This window comes from Antechinus flavipes, chromosome 4 (assembly GCF_016432865.1).
Source record: "Antechinus flavipes isolate AdamAnt ecotype Samford, QLD, Australia chromosome 4, AdamAnt_v2, whole genome shotgun sequence".
Lineage (NCBI taxonomy): Eukaryota > Metazoa > Chordata > Mammalia > Dasyuromorphia > Dasyuridae > Antechinus > Antechinus flavipes.
The window spans coordinates 464,236,402-464,252,043 of NC_067401.1; the positions used below are offsets into that span (position 1 = coordinate 464,236,402).

Genomic DNA, 15,642 nt, shown 5'->3' on the forward strand with positions numbered 1-15,642 from the left:
TTTCTTAAACAATCCTCTTTCTTATTCTTTGAATATTGAAATGTCTGTTTTTGTTGCTGACTATTAAATTTATAAGAGGAAAAAAATAGATTTGAATATGGAAGGTGACTCATTATGAGTTCATTTGAACATAGCTACTAGTTGGGCCTTCTGGGCAAGGACAGCGGCAGAGTGAGTGATAATTGATCGGACAACTCATATTTGACAATGCTGTTTCAGTGGAGTTGGCCACAGATATCGTGCTTTGATATTACGAAGCCCTTCTGACATGCACTACCTGGTCTCTCATTCCCATCCCCACCTAGTCTTCCCTAGGTCCTTCCTGGAACCAGGCCAATTCACGGTGCTCTCCTGAGTGCCTGTCTCTTAGGTCACAGGTGAGCCATTATATTAAAGCTTCTCTTCTCGCCCTCCTTCCATCTTCTGGCTCTCCCTGAGATTTGGCTTCTCCAGTGACCTCGCTGCCCAGCTTTGGCTGCCCTGTTGCCCTTTCCTTAAAGTTCTCTGGACGTCCCTCCTTCCTGTTGCTTCTTTTGCCTCTCAAACCATTCTTTTATTTTTTATGATAGCTTTTTATTTTTAAATCACATGCAAAGATAATTTTCAACATTCACCCTTGCAAAACATTGTGTCCAGATTTTTTCCTTCCCTTTCCCCCATCCCCTCACCTAGATTGCAAGTAATCCAATGTATGTTAAACATGTGCAATTCCTCTATACATATGTCCACAATTATCATGCTGCAAAGAAAAATCAGAACAAAAAGAAAAAAAGTGAGAATGCAAACAAAAAGCAACAAATAACAAAAAAGTGAGAATGCTATGTTGTGAGCCACACTCAGTCCCACGGTCTCTCTCTGGGTGCAGATGGCTCTCTCCGTCACAAGATCTTGGGACTGGCCTGAATCACCTCGCTGTTGAAAAGAGCCACGTCCATCAGAATTGATCATTGAATAATCTTGTTGTTGCCATGTACAATATTTTCTTGGTTCTACTTACTTCCCTCAGCGTCTGTTCCTGTAAGTCTCCCCAGGCCTTTGTGAAATCATCTTGCTGATCATTTCTTACAGAACAATAATATTCCATCACATTCATATACCATAATTTATTCAGCCATTCCCAACTGATGGACATTTACTCCGTTTCCAGTTCCTTGCCACTACAAACCGGGCTGCCACAAACATTTTTGTTTGGGTCCCTTTCCCTCCTTTAAGATCTCTTTGGGACACAGGCCCAGTAGAGCCGCGGTTAGACCAAAGGGTCTGCACAATCTCAAACATTCTTCCTGGTCCCCTGTGCAGAACCTTCACATGGCTGCCCTTGGGGCTCTGTCCTCTTCTCCCTCTGTATTCTGCATTTTGAGGTCTCAGCAGCAATCCTGGACATCTGGGCAGATGATCCTCAAGTCCAGCTTTAACTTCCCTGCTGATCTCTGTTCTCACACCTTCAGTTGTCCAATTAATGTCTTAGATTCAGGAAGTCTAAAAGTGCATTTATTCTCTCTCTCTAGTGTTGATTTTGAAGACTCAGAAAGTTCATTTATACGTCCAGGGTAATGGTAATAACGGAAACAATTGGGAGCACCATAGTGCACAGATTGGAGGTGGGAAGCCTCATCTTTCAGAGTTCAAATGCAGCCTCAGACACTTACTAATTGTGTGACCCTGTGCAAGTCATTAGTTTCCTCACCTGTGAAATAAACTGGAGAAGGAAATGGCAAACTCCTCCAGTGTCTCCGCCATGAAACCCCTAGTGGGATCACAGAGGGTCAGATATGACTATAAAACAACTGTAACAGCCACAGTGATAGTAATAGTAACTCTCATTTATCTTGTATTTAAGTTGGCAAAATATGCTTGAATGAATGATCTTATTTGATCCTCATATGCACCCTGGGAAGTAAGTGCTATCCTTCTTCCCATCTTATAGATGAGAAAACTGAGGTTGAATGAGGCTCCTGTGTGGCCAAGGTGGGATGAGCAGTGCTCTCTCCATGGTGCTGCTGGAGGGGGCTTGCTATATTCTGCTTTTACTTATACCTCTTTGCCCATATAGTCATCTCTCAGAGCCGTGTTTTAGCCAATTGTGGTTAATATTACACACGTTGGTGTAAAATAACCTCCCCCCTGCCCCATGTTCTTTTTTCCGCCTGCACACGTTTCCCTCACCCGTGACTTGCCTTCTTTCTCCTAGGACGGTGGCAGCCGAAGTGAGGAAGCAGATCTCGGGCCAGTACAGTGGCTCGCCCCAGCTTCTCAAGAACCTCAGCCTCGTGGGCGGCGTCTCCCATCACGCCAGCGTAAGTCGTGCTCTGCAAACGGGGTCGGTCGTGGCGAGGCCGGAGCGTGTATGGGAAGCACTTTGGAGATATCGGGCTTCTCAACTGGGAGGAAATGCCCCGAGCCCCGCCGTGACCCCAGGGAGGGTGGGCATGGAGCTGACCCGAGGGGCTTCCTATTCCTTCCTTCACGGACTTCATTCTCCCCCCCATCTTTTTAATGTCTTCCCTTGCATGTGTACACACACACACACACACACACACACACACACACACACAGCCCCTCCTCCTGTAAAGAGGCATAAAAACACAACAAAAAAAGGTAGAAGCTTGGAGTAATTTTTGCCTTATACAAAATATTGAACTCGCAAATTAACCTGTAACAGTTAGATATGCAAAGTATATTAGGAATTAGATCTTTCTGATACCTAAACAATTATGGTCACATGATAGTCACTGATGTTGTTTGCTTTTTTAAAATGTATACACATTTAGATTACCCAAAAAACGCCCTTTTCCGGTGTGTTCTCTCAAGTACTGCTGGCGAGAATCGCTACAAAAGCTACGGAGTGTGGCCTGCGGGAAAATATGAAAGCAAATTCATTTTGGGCCCAGAAGGTGCCATGAGATGCTCTGGCCCTTAACTCAGAAGAGTGCTCACCGTCGGGCCGAACTTCCAGTCGAGTTGGGTTCCGTTGACACGATGAGCTCTATTTGCTGCTGCTGGTTTGCCGATGAGCTGAATTGTTGTGACTTAGAGTGATTGTGTTTGGAGCTGTTGCAGTGGGTCTGCCCTGGCACTTTTGGTTTCGTGGTTGGCTTTCCTCCCATCACTTGAAGTCACTCTTGGTGTCGTTCCAAGATAAATGATATTGGAGATGGCGGGAGCTGCCAACCCGGAGAGTCACTCGGGTTTTGTTTCTGCTTTTTGTTTGGTGAGGCAGTTGGGGTTAAGTGACTTGCCCAGGTTCACACTGCTCCTGAGGGTTCATTTAGCTGCCCCAGAATTGCTCAGAAAAGAAATGTAGCCACTAGTGACCCATCCAGTAAATATCAAAACTGGGGTCATCTGCAGCCAAAATCCAGATTCCATGTCTGGTACTTCCTCTCATGCGCGTGCGCCCCCCCTTCCCCCAATTTCAGTTCAACCTCAGTCAAGTCAGCTGGTTTCTTTGAAAAAGCAGGTATAATTTCATCAGCCTTCTTGGGGAGTAAGACTGTGTCCCTTGCCAAGAATGACACATGGTTTTGGGTGGATCGTCTGCAAGGTCAGCAAAGTTGGATCGAGTCAGCTGGTGACAGAGCCAAGATAGTGTTTTTCCTGGAACAGATGGGTCAAAAAGTGGTTCTTAAGCATTTGCTTCCTGTCAGGCTTTGGTTGAGGTGCCCAAAGAGTGAAGCAGTTCCTGCCCTCACGGAGGTGATACTCTTTGGACTGGACGTATGTAGGCGGAATATATACAGAATCAAAATTGGTGGAGGGGGATGACAATCATAGCTGAGGAAGGATCAAAAAATATTTCCTGTAGGTGGTCATGCTTTTTTGAATAGAAAAATTAGCAAAATACATTATGTAATGTGATTTTTCAAAAAATGAGCCACTTAAAAAAGTAAAAAAAAGTAAAAAAAAAAAAACCCAACCCCCATTTCTCAAAGTCTGAATTCTCTCTCCTCCCCGGCGGCCTCCAGGATTTAGCCCAGTTGCCCCCTTCTGTAGGAGATTTTTCCAGGTACAAACCTCAACCACATTAAACCCTTAATATTTCTTGAATTCTTGATGGAAATAAAAGAAATTATCAGAAATTATTTTGCCCAATTATATGCCCAGAACTGATAGTGTAGCTGTAGTGGTTAACTATCTATTAAAATAGAAAATATCCCAATAACCGGGACAAGAACTAGACACTTTAAATGGCCCTATTCATGAGTGGATGGGCTTCCTCTGATAGCCTGAGAAAGGACCTGACCTCTAGAATTGGATAGAAAAGAGTGTGAACCCCCCGAATGTGAGCTCTAGGCTGAGGACCAGATTTTACTGTGAATGTTTCATGTTTATGAAATGTCACCCTAATGCTGCTTCCACTGGTGCTTTCTGTGTTGGGTGGAGATCTGGGGCTCCCTATATAGATCCTCTGCTGCCTCAGCTGCATTTAAATTGGCAAATAGGAGAGGGAGCAGCTGCCTCTGAAGGACCTGCTGCTCAGGACAAATAACCTGCTTTCGTTTGTGTCAAATTTAATTTTGTGGCAAAAATAAGATGCTCAGGGTCGATGGGCCGTTCTCCTCGAGCAGAACAAAGGAGACGCTTAGCTGAATCTTCTGAAAAGGTCAAGTGTTAGCAAAGGCTGCTCTGCCCCGGGATTGGGGAGTTAGGGAAATCAAGGCCTGTGTGATTGACACGGTGATGATGAGTTGGAGCTCCTTCGCTCTCTTCCCGTGTTTTGGGTGCCCAGCTCTCCCAGGGAGTGGGAATAAAAAGACCAAAATGAAATGTCTTCTGCTCTCAAGGAGCTTACATTTCCTTGAGGTTGAGGGAGAAAATAATCTGTATGTAAATAAGTATAACTTAAGAAAACCATGCTGTGAAAGGTATGGGGAATGGGCTTAGGGCCCTGCAATCACCCCAAACTGTCATGTTTCATTACAGATCTCTGAAAATGCACTTTTTGGCCTATAATTCTTTAGGCAAAACATAATTTCAGATAGTATGCTCTTTCCCTCACTGTAGCCATGAAATAACCCATAAAACTTGGGAGAAAAAGGGCAGGAGCTGGGGCAGAGAGGACCAAAGAACTGAAGAAAGGAGAGGAGGGGAGCAATCTGCCTCCTGGAACCCTTAGTGGGGCTCCTGGGTCGAACTGCTCCCATATGAAAAGCCCAGGGCCTGAGGGCAGACTTAGTACTTTTCCATGTCTTCAGTCCTCTTATGGCTTCCTGGAGAGGCCACTTCAGCCCTTTCTGGAAAGGATTCACCAACATAGGCTCTAAAGGGCGGCCAGCTGAGGACCTGGAGAGGAAGGGGCGAGGCTGGTCTGGCTGCACTGCCAGGGGAGCAGCAGCCCAGGATAGACAAGGCTGGAAGAGCCCCAGCCGGGACTCTGAAGTCCTTTCCTAGCCAAACAAAGCAGTTCTATCCTAAAGGCAATAAGGAGCAGTGGCTGTTGCTGTTAAGTAGAGTGACCTGGCTAAACTTGAATACCCGGTGGCTGAGCACTTGACCTAAATCAGGAAATTCAGATGTGGCCTCAGATACTGAGTGTGTGTTCTTGGACAAGCCACTCAACAGCTCCACTTGTCTGTATTTTCATCTGTAAAATGGGAACAGTAGAAACACTTGCTTCCCGGGATTATTGTGAGATTCAGATGAGATGTTATTTATACTGCTTAGCATGCTGCCTGCCATGTAATAGGTGCTATATAAATGCTATTTACTATTATTGTTATACTTGTGCTTCCAGGAAATTACTGTGATAACTGCAAGGACATGTATATGATGGATGAGACGTAAAGCAGAGACAATGTTACCAGATGGAATCTTGAATCGAAAAGTACACTTAGACACTTTAAAAAACCAAAATTGATAAGCCATTAACTTGTTTGCTCTTTTCAATATAAAAAATGAAAAAGCAGAGAACAGCACACATGGAGTCTTCTCCAGGAAATTATTAGAAACATTTCTGCCTGATTATATTCCAACAAAATTGATCATTTAAAAGAAATGAAAAAAATTTGGGAAAACAAAATATCCAGAGTAAGCACATAATTTAAATCACACAGTTTCAGAAAAGGGAATTATCAAGCAATAATAAATGAACTCCCAAATAAAAAGATCCCTGAATCAGCTGGATTTATAAATGAGTTTTATGAAACTTCCTTCCCTCCTCCCTTTCTCATCCCCTCCCTCCTTCTTCCCTTTTCTCCTCCCTTCCTTCCTTCCTCCTCCCTCCCACAAAGCATACCCCAAAGCATAGAACTAAGTAGACCTTTTCTTAACATAGTAAGAAATATTTAGCTTTTTTAAAAAGAGCCTAATTTATATCTAATAAAGATGAATTAGAAGTCAAAACACAACGAAAAATAAACATGTCTATCAATCAGTCAGTAAACATTTATTAAGCTCTTACTAGGTGCCATCACTGTTATCACTGGTATTTGACATGGTACTAGAAATGCATGCTGTAGCAAAAAAAAAAAAAAAAAGATACTGAGGGAATAATCACAGAGAAAGAAGAAATATAATTGTTGCCTTTTGCAGATGATTCAATTGAGAATTCTACAAAGTTATCTAAAAATTAATTGAAATAATAACTTGAGAAAAGTAACAAGATATAAAACAAGCTCTTTTTCTTTTTTAATCAATTACAACAAAACTCAGTAGGAAGAGCTTGAAAGAGAAATTTCATCTAAAAGAATTACAGAATATAAAAATATTATTCTATGAATACAGTAACAAGTCACTCTTTACATGAAGACAGATTGACTTAAATAAATAGTTGGGCCATTGTTAAGGACCATGCCTAAGTACAGTGTAAGGGGCAGGTCAGTTCTCTGAGAGCCTCCACAGCTGTGAACATCTGAAGGAGTTTCGGGGCAGCCTTTACTGACACAGGTGTTGCTTGTGGACTGGGAAAATAAATTGGAGGCAGAGGGAGGAGGAGAGAGGTCAGACAACGAGATGGCCTCTCAGTGGGCAGGTCAGAGGACAGCAGTGGCTTCTCAGTCTCTTTGGATCATCATCATCCTCTCACAAGAAGACAAAAAAGGTCTACCAGAGGTAAAGCAAAGTTACATATTGTGTTCCCAACAGGCCATGCTAATATAGTATGTGACCGTGCTATCTAAATTAATTTACTTGCTGCCCCTCCTATCAGACTGATAAAAGATAACTTGGGTAGCATAAAAAAGATTACAATTCATCTGGAAGAACAAAAGTAAAGATTCTGGTAAATAATGAAAAAAAAGTGGAAGGGAAGGGAGGCTAATCTCAAACCATGCTACAAAGCAGTTCTAATCAGAACTGCCTGAAAAATAGTTCATTTAATCAGTGGATTAGATTTACTTCTGTGTTCAGAAGCAAACAAATCGTGTTAGATGGTGTTAGATCAACTGGAAGACAAGTTTGGAGGGTCAGCACTTGTTCTTTGACAGAGGCTATTGGGACATATTGAACCATATATCAGAATGTATAATTGACATATAAACATGGTTGTCTTGTAAAGGAAAATGCCAAACTGTGCATCCCCTTTGATCCCGCAGTATCTTACTGGACCTGTATCCTGAAGAGATCTTAAAAACTGGAAAAGGACCCACATGTGCAAAAATGTTTAGAGCAGCCCTTTTTGTAGTGTCAAGAAACTGGAAACTGAGTGAATACCCATAGGTTGGGAAATGGCTAAATAAGTTATAGTGTATGGAATATTATTACTCTGTAAGGAACTATCAGCAGGATGATTTTAAAGGGACCTGGAAAGATTTACATGAAGTGAAATGAGCAAAACCAGGAGATCATTGTACACAGCAACAAGATTATGTGATGATCAGCTCTGATGAACTTGGCTCTTTTCAACAATGAGTTGATTGAGGACAATTCAATAGACTTGTAATGAAGAGAGCCATCTGCATGCAGAGAAAGAGAGGACTATGGGGCTGAATGTGGATCACAACATAGCGTTTTCACCTTTTTTCTTGTTTGCTTGCATTTTATTTTCTTTCTCATTTTTCCCCTTTTGATCTGACTTCTCTTGTGCAGCATGATAAATGTGGAAATATGCTTAGAACAATTGTATGTGTTTAACTTATATTGGATTACTTCTATCTAGGGGATGGGGTACGTGACAAAAGAGGGAGAACATAAGGTTTTTCAGGAGTGAATGTTGCAGACTATCTTAGCGTGTATTTTGAGAAATAAAAAGCTATTATAAAAAAAGAAAAGAAAATGACATTTTAATAAGTATGGGTAGAGGGAGACATTCATGACCAAACAAGGCATGGGGAAGATCATAGAAGATACAGTGTTGATTATGTAGAATCGAAACGTTTTTAAATGCAGTTAAAATTAGAAGAGAATTTATAATTGGGGGGAGGGAGAAATCTCAGCACATTCCAGGCTGGGTGTTCAGAGACATAGAGCTCAGTGTGTCTGAAACACACTTTGTAATCTTTCCCAGACTACGCCCTCTTCCAAGCTTCCCAGTTTCTGCTGGATGCACCGCCATCCTTTTGGGGTCTCGGGCTCATTATCTTGAGCCATCCTGGACTCCTGAGTGTCCTTCATTCCACACATTGCAGCCGGGGCCAGACACTGCCACTTGTACCTTCCCAGCCTCGACCCACCCTCAGCTGCTCTTGCATTATTGCAGCAGCCTTTGTCTCCCGTTGCCTTCAAGGCCCTGCTGGCATCCCATTGTCTACGAGAAGCCGTTCTCCGTGTATCGTGTATGTGCCTTGCTGGCATGTGATTTTGTCACTTGCATTAAGCTGAGGCTTTCTTTGTACCCCCAGACAGAGCCCAGCCCCCAGACACAGAGTCGGTGCTGATTGTGATACTTGTGCTTTGGGGCTTTTAACCTCTCCAGTCCATCCCGCCAAGGGCTGCCACAGGAACCTTCCCGAGGCTCGTGTGTGGCTCCTTAGGATCAGACCCTGAATCCTGGGCCGGGCTTTGCCGCCGGCCCCCATCTCTCCAGCCTTCCTGCCCCTGCGCTCCCATCCAGCCCCACCGGCCCTCCCTCTGTTTCTCCTGCCCTTTACACTGCTGTCCTTTAGGTCTGGAACACACACGTTTCTCTTTTTAAGCCCCAACTTCCTGAACTGTGGTTTGTGGCCCCATATGTGGTCACGGAATGGTGGCGGTTGTGAAATTATGACTTATCAGTAAATGTTTGATTTGTGTACCTGTTTTATGTACCCATATGGGTCCCATAAAATGTTCTCGTGAGTGGGAAAAGGTGAAGAAACCCTGCTTTAAGGCACAGCTCTCTTGGCTCCTTCTGCGTGAAGCTTTTTCTGACTCCCCAAACTTCAAGTGCCAGACCATTAGGTATTTGCCAAGGTTACATATATTTTTATTTATTCATGTGATATTTATGCTGCTAGCAGTTTTCTTGTAATTGTCTTTCCCATTAAAATGGAAACCCCTTTTGAATAGGGATTGTTTAATTCATCATGCTTTTACCCAGCATGCCTAGCAAAGTATATGAGACATACATAAAAACTCAGGGACCAGGTGATTTCTGTGATCCAGACATCTAAGAATGACAATCATTCCCACCATAGATAGACAGAAATTAAATCATTCTCCAATCATATAAAAATGCAAATCATTAATAATTAGAAAATTATTATAGAAAAATATATGAAAGGCTGAAATAAGATAACAAACATTAAGCCCCTGCTGTGTGCCAATTATTGGGGATACAAAAACTCAATGTGGTGGCTGCTTTTAAAGCACCCACATTCTAATGAGGGAGATAGTAATCTCAGAGGGAAGGAAGGAAGGAGCACTGGATTTTGGTGGGAAAAGTTTCCTGCAGAATGTGGGATTTGAAATAAGTTTGCAGGAAGCATTCTGGGTATGGGGGGCTACCAGTGAAAAGTATAGATTTGGGAAAAGACTGTTCTCCAGAGAACAGTCAGAAGTGGGGAATATGCCTGGAGCAGGGAAGGAGAAGGAAGAACATTTATTAGGCACCAAACTAAGTGTTATTGTATTGTGTTGTTTTTTATTAAACAAATCTTTTATCATTTGATCCTCATAGCCCGGGAGGAGGTCAGATAAGGGCCTGTAATTCTTACTTTGTAGTTGAGGCAGGCAGAAGTTAAATGCTTTCCCCAGTCACAATGGGAGGTCGTGGTTGTCTGAGGTCGGATTTGAACTTGCCTTCCTGGCACTCTCTTCACTGCATCCCTTAGCTGCCTACTGTGGCAGAGGAAAGAGTAAGAAGGGTGGAAAGGTAGGAAGGAGCCCGCTTGTGGCGGGCTTTCACACGGGAGCTTATTGAGTAGGGAGCGTGATGGAGTCAGACTGAGTGCTTTAGGAACACCCGGAGTAGAGGAGGGATTGGAGCGGGAGAGATTTGAGTCGGGGAGGCCTGAGCGCAGCATTGCAGCCGCCTGCGGGGCATTGAGGGCCTGCCTCAGGGTGGCCCCTTAGCGATGGGCACGGGCTCCCTGGCACCCTGTGGTAGAGCCGTTAAGGAACAAAGCCTCAGAACTGGGCCGGCCTCTGTCCCCTTTTGTCCAGTGGAGGCTCCCCAGCCCCCAAAGGAAAGGGGTGCAAAGTATTCGGCGGGGGCACATTTTGTACCCGGAGACAAAGGGGGCCCATCCCTCGGGGAATGGCTGAGCCCAGGGTGGCGCATGAAGCCGGGGAAGACCCGAGTAAACCGAGGCAGGGGGGTGAGCAGTGGCCCTGCCCCGGGAGACTGAGGGCGCTGCTGGGCAAGGCCGGGGCCTGCTCTGTTTGCTGGGCTCTGCATCTTCGTTCTCAGGATCATGTTTCTTTTTTATTGTTGGGCGAGTGAGGATAACGATGGTGTCCTTTCAAAAAAGAAGGAAAGAGAAAAAAAGCGTCTGTGAAGCTAAGACATTTAGACAGAGACGTAGACAAGTATGCAGAGACATAAAAACATGTCGAATTTACACTTTAAAAAGCAGATTTCAGGTAATAGAGACGATGTTTCCCATGTTATCCCCCTTTTCTGCTCAGCTTTGTTTATGGAAATTTTCTCGGTACAAGCCACTTCCACGTGGCCCAGAAGGAAGTCACACAGAACCAAGGGGCTCGATGTCGTTCCACTTCGGTGGGGTCAGGTCAGGGAGCAGCAGGCGGCCATAAGTGACTCGGCCCTCACTGGAGGTTCCGACGGAGGCCCCGGTACCTCTTGTCCGGTATGTGATTGAAGGACCACATGGTCTCCTTCAGCTTGGAGAAGAACATAGCTTTTGTGTTGTCTTTCAATAAAGTATTTTTGTTTGTAGTAGAAGCTTAATACCCAAGTCCCAGAAAGATGTCTATCGTCAGGGCTGGATGTGGGAGCACCCTCCAGCAGGAGGCTCGTGGATGGCTCCATGAGGAGTCCCAGCCTTAACTTGGGACTTGGGGTTGTCTCGCCCTCACCCAAGGGGTAGGTGCCATATTCTGGACCTGAACTGGCATCTTCTTGGCCCGGTTCCGGAACGCTGCTTAATGCCCTGCTCTCTACAGATACCTAGCAATTATAATTAATGAATAATGGGGGAATGAAAGTGAATTAAAAGCATTTGCCAGTGTTTCTCCCGACAGCCTTTTGGATGAGATTGAGCTAGAGCCTCGATGAGGAGGGGGATTCTGATAGTCCCTGGCGCACTGCTCCAGGAACGTTGTCCTTGGCCCCTGCTCTTCCCTATTGTGCCTGATGCCTTAGATAAAGCTCTAGGAGGCCTGCTTATTAAATCTGCAAATGACCAAGCTGGGAGGGACGGATGATGACCATGAAGGCAACATCTGCAAAGGTTGCCATCTCAGAAGAATGGGTGGAATCAAATAAATTATAAGAGGGAATAAAGGCTTGGGTTTAACAAAGAATTAGAACAAAGCTGTGATGCTGGAAGCATTAGGCCATTTATAATGGAACATCCCCAGGAGAGGAGACTTAACATGAACCGTGTGGGGTGGGGGCAAGGGCCGTGAGGAAGGAATATAGGGAAGAAATGGAGGTTGGGAGACAAGGGGACAGGACTGTCTTTGGGCTCTGGACAATCAGCTGTAGGACTTAAGGAAGTCCTTTATAGTCCCTAATGGATCGAAGTTGGAAGGAGGTCCCTGTTAGTCAGCAAACAGAGCTCTGTCCCTGTGGTCGGGGTGCCTAAGGGATCCCGATTGTCTTCATCCAAGAGCAGCTGCGAGGGAGCAGGTTCTGAGGCGTCCCTTTGCTTCTGATCTTTGCTGTTTGGAGCCGAGTACCATAGTGTATGATTGACGCAGAAGTCCCAGACTGAATTAAATGGAGAACTGAAGCCTGTGATCTCAGGGATGAGCATGACGAGCATCTCTAGGGGAGGGGCCTCTAGGCTGGGCTGGATGGACGGGCCTGCTTTGGCGGACGCAAGTCCGTGGCGAGCGAGGTCTGTGAGCCGGATGAAGCGCCTCTTTTGGGGCAGGGGTTGTTGGCTCAGCCCTCGGATGCGTGGAGACCCAGAAGAAAATGTAGCTTAATTATTGTCTTTTTTTTTTTTTTTTTTTTTTAACAGGTTCCCCTTAGTGAAGCTGTGGACCCGGTGGATTTGGAAGATTACTTAATTACACACCCCCTGGCTGTGGAGTCTGGACCTCTGAGGGACTTGCTTGAATTTCCCCCAGATGACATTGAAGTTGTTTATAATCCCAGGGACTGTCGAACCCTCGTGTCGGCCGTGCCTGAAGAAAGGTGAGACGGTCTTGGAGAACCAGAGTTGGATTCTGGGAATTGCTGCCCATTCTGTAATTGGACCCAGCTCCCTCGATTGTGTCACTAATGCATCTTTCATACAAAACCGGGGCTCTGACCTTAGGATTTGTTTTAAAATATATTTTGATGATTATTTCAATCCAATTTGTTTGCTTTGGGAACCTCAGTTTATATGTTTAGAAACGTGGTTCAGAGAAGAGTTCCATAGGTTTCACCAGGGGGCGGGGGCTGGGGAGGGATTCCCTCGCACACAGAAAAGGCTTTTAGCCAAGTACTTTTCTTCCCGGCCGCCCTAACGGATATTTATTCTTCAATAGTGAGATGGACCCTCATGTTAGAGACTGCGTGAGGAGCTACACTGAAGACTGGGCCATCGTGAACAGAAAGTAAGTCACCGGCTCTTTATGCCGTCACCGCATCAGGTGCTTACTCATCGCCCCGAGATCTGGAAAACTCCTGACAAAAGCAGGGGCCCTTGGAACAAAGCTCTCCTTAGCGAGCCCGTTTTGCTACATCACGGAGTAGAGGGTGGGGTGGGAGCGAGGGCCCTTCACCACTGAGAGAATTCTCCCTTCCAGCCTGATGCTGGCCAAAGCCAGGCAGCCCCTGAGCAGGGCCAAAAGGAAAAGAAGGCCTTTGTCCGTTTGTCCTTGTGCTCCCCCCTCCCTGAGGTCTCCTGGGATGAGGGTTGTAATCTGGGGAGATATTGTGGGAAGCTCTCAGCCAGTGCTGCTTCTTTCTGACGAGAATGAGGTCGTTGACAGTAAGTGACGTGGTGATGGTGCAGAAGTCCGCGCGAGGGCACATCTTGCAAGGGCTGTTCCGGTCACCGTCCTGCCTTTGGGCTGCTTGTCACAACTCTCCGGGCTGCACTAGGCGCCCCGGGGGGCGTTGCTCCATGCGTTTTCTGTGACTGACTAAAAACACGGCTAAAGGCCATGGCAAAGAAGAGCTACTTTTGTTAGCTTGCAACTTTGACAGATATGTCTCTTAGCTACGGAGCTGAAGGGTGAAAACCAGGAAGGGGAGTGAGTGTGTGTGTGTGTGTGTGTGTGTGTGTGTGTGTGAAAATGTAGTTTGTGAGATGTGAGATGTAGTTGTATTTAGACCCAATGATACTAGCTCATTATGGATTTTGACCAAAGGGCCTCTTAAAAGAGATTTTTAACATAACCTTCCTCTTCTCATTTAGTGTAATTATCCGTAAACCACACTTAATACCAATCATAATTTAAAATGAGAGCAAAGCTATTTACATAAACTAAAGTCTTGGAACTATTGCCTCAAATTGAACAATACATTTTTTAAACATGTATTATGAATGGTGTAATTGGTTGCTAATTAGCCTTTTATATTATAATCATATATACACCTCAACAGATTTCTGGTCATATCAGTGTGGGTACTCCCTCCAGAATTGCAAATTGTAACCCATCAACACCTGCTTGTCCCATGTGACCAGTGGCCAGGTCTTCTCATAAATCCAAAAGGCTGAGGGCTTGCATATTTGTAGATCTTGCCAGTAGAGTACATAGACTGATCATTGATTGTCCCTCAGTCTTGCTTGTAGGTTCTATCTTTTTTCCCCGTTATCTATTTCTCTAATGACATTGTTTAAATTTCAGCTAAATTCTTTCTTGGTAATGCCATACATACACTCAGAGCCACTGCTTACATCTCTCTTGTTCTTTGGGTGACTCTGAGACTGTAGTACTTCATGACTTGTCCCAGAAAAATGGTCATGTTAAAATAAATTGGGTTTTTGTTTGAGGGAAATGATGGGATCGTTAAAACTCTGTTCAAGTTCCCAAAGGCTCTATTCCATTCTCCTCCTCTTGTTCTCAAGCTTTTGTATATTTGCCATGCCTAATTTATATATTTTGATGGATGAGCCTTTGAGTTGTCCAGTCATATGTGCAAACAGTCATTCAACATCCTCTTTATTTTTCTCGTGTAGTTGATTAGATCAAACTCATTTGAGTGCTTGTGAGTCTTTTTAAGGAGTAGACTCTTCAGTGAGTTAGATACAACACAATGTCATATACAATCGGGATCCTCTAAAAGAACTAACTTTATATAGGAGTTCTTTTTCCACTGGATATGCTTAGGGATAGTGGCAGGTACCACCTTCTGGTTGGCATATGTTTCCTTGACCATCACTCCTTTATTTGGTGTGGCCTTTCTCTGGATGTGGGCTCCATGAGGGCAGGAAATCTCTTGCTTTTATATTTTTATTCCCTGTGCTAGCTTAAGCCTTGGCACTTTCTAACTGCTTAGTGCAAGTTCATTCATCCAATCATTCATCCATTGATTTGTGAGATTTTATGTTCTCTATATCTTCATCCATTTGTGCATCTATAATGTTGTGGTCTGCTGACCTGTTTGCTTCAATGTCCTCAACTAAATGGGAAAGAAAATTTGGCGCCTACCTCTCTAGGCTATTGTGAGGATCAAATGAGATGATAGGTAGATTGTGGAAGCCTTCCCATTCCTTCCTTTCTAATATCTTCATCAAGATATTATTTTGATTTATTTTCAATTAATTTTGTAGAGGTAGGAAAGTAGGCAATTATTGATAATATCTCATTCATCTTGGAAATAACAATAAGAACTGAGATATTTCCCAAATTTTTGGTATTATTCTTTCTTCATACCTTGATGGTCTCTCCCAAAGTGGGGAGAAGAGAAGAAGCATTTATGAAGTGATTCCTTTGTGCTTAGTGCTGTGGTAAATGCTTTACAGATATCATCTCATTTGATCCTCACAATAGCCCAGAGAGATAGGTGCCAAATTTTCTTTCCCATTTAGTTGATGACATTGAAGAAAACAGGTTAATGTATTTGCTTGAACTCATACTAGTAAGTATTGCAACTGGATTTAAATAGAATTCAATAACTGTCCTCTGATGGCTTTGCTTGAAGGCCAGACTTTTCTCTGT

The 15,642-nt window shown here is 44.2% G+C and overlaps 1 protein-coding gene across 11 annotated transcripts in view; it reads left to right on the plus strand.

The window, feature by feature from the left end:
- The window catches only part of DOCK7 (dedicator of cytokinesis 7), a 160,097-nt gene that overhangs the window by 16,201 nt on the left and 128,254 nt on the right, over positions 1-15,642 (plus strand). For all 11 annotated transcript variants that reach the window (XM_051999529.1, XM_051999531.1, XM_051999532.1 and 8 more), the window contains exons 2-4: positions 2,192-2,297; positions 12,507-12,682; positions 13,021-13,089. In XM_051999529.1, the coding sequence (XP_051855489.1) occupies positions 2,192-2,297; positions 12,507-12,682; positions 13,021-13,089 (351 nt within the window). The remainder of the gene's footprint in view (positions 1-2,191; positions 2,298-12,506; positions 12,683-13,020; positions 13,090-15,642) is intronic.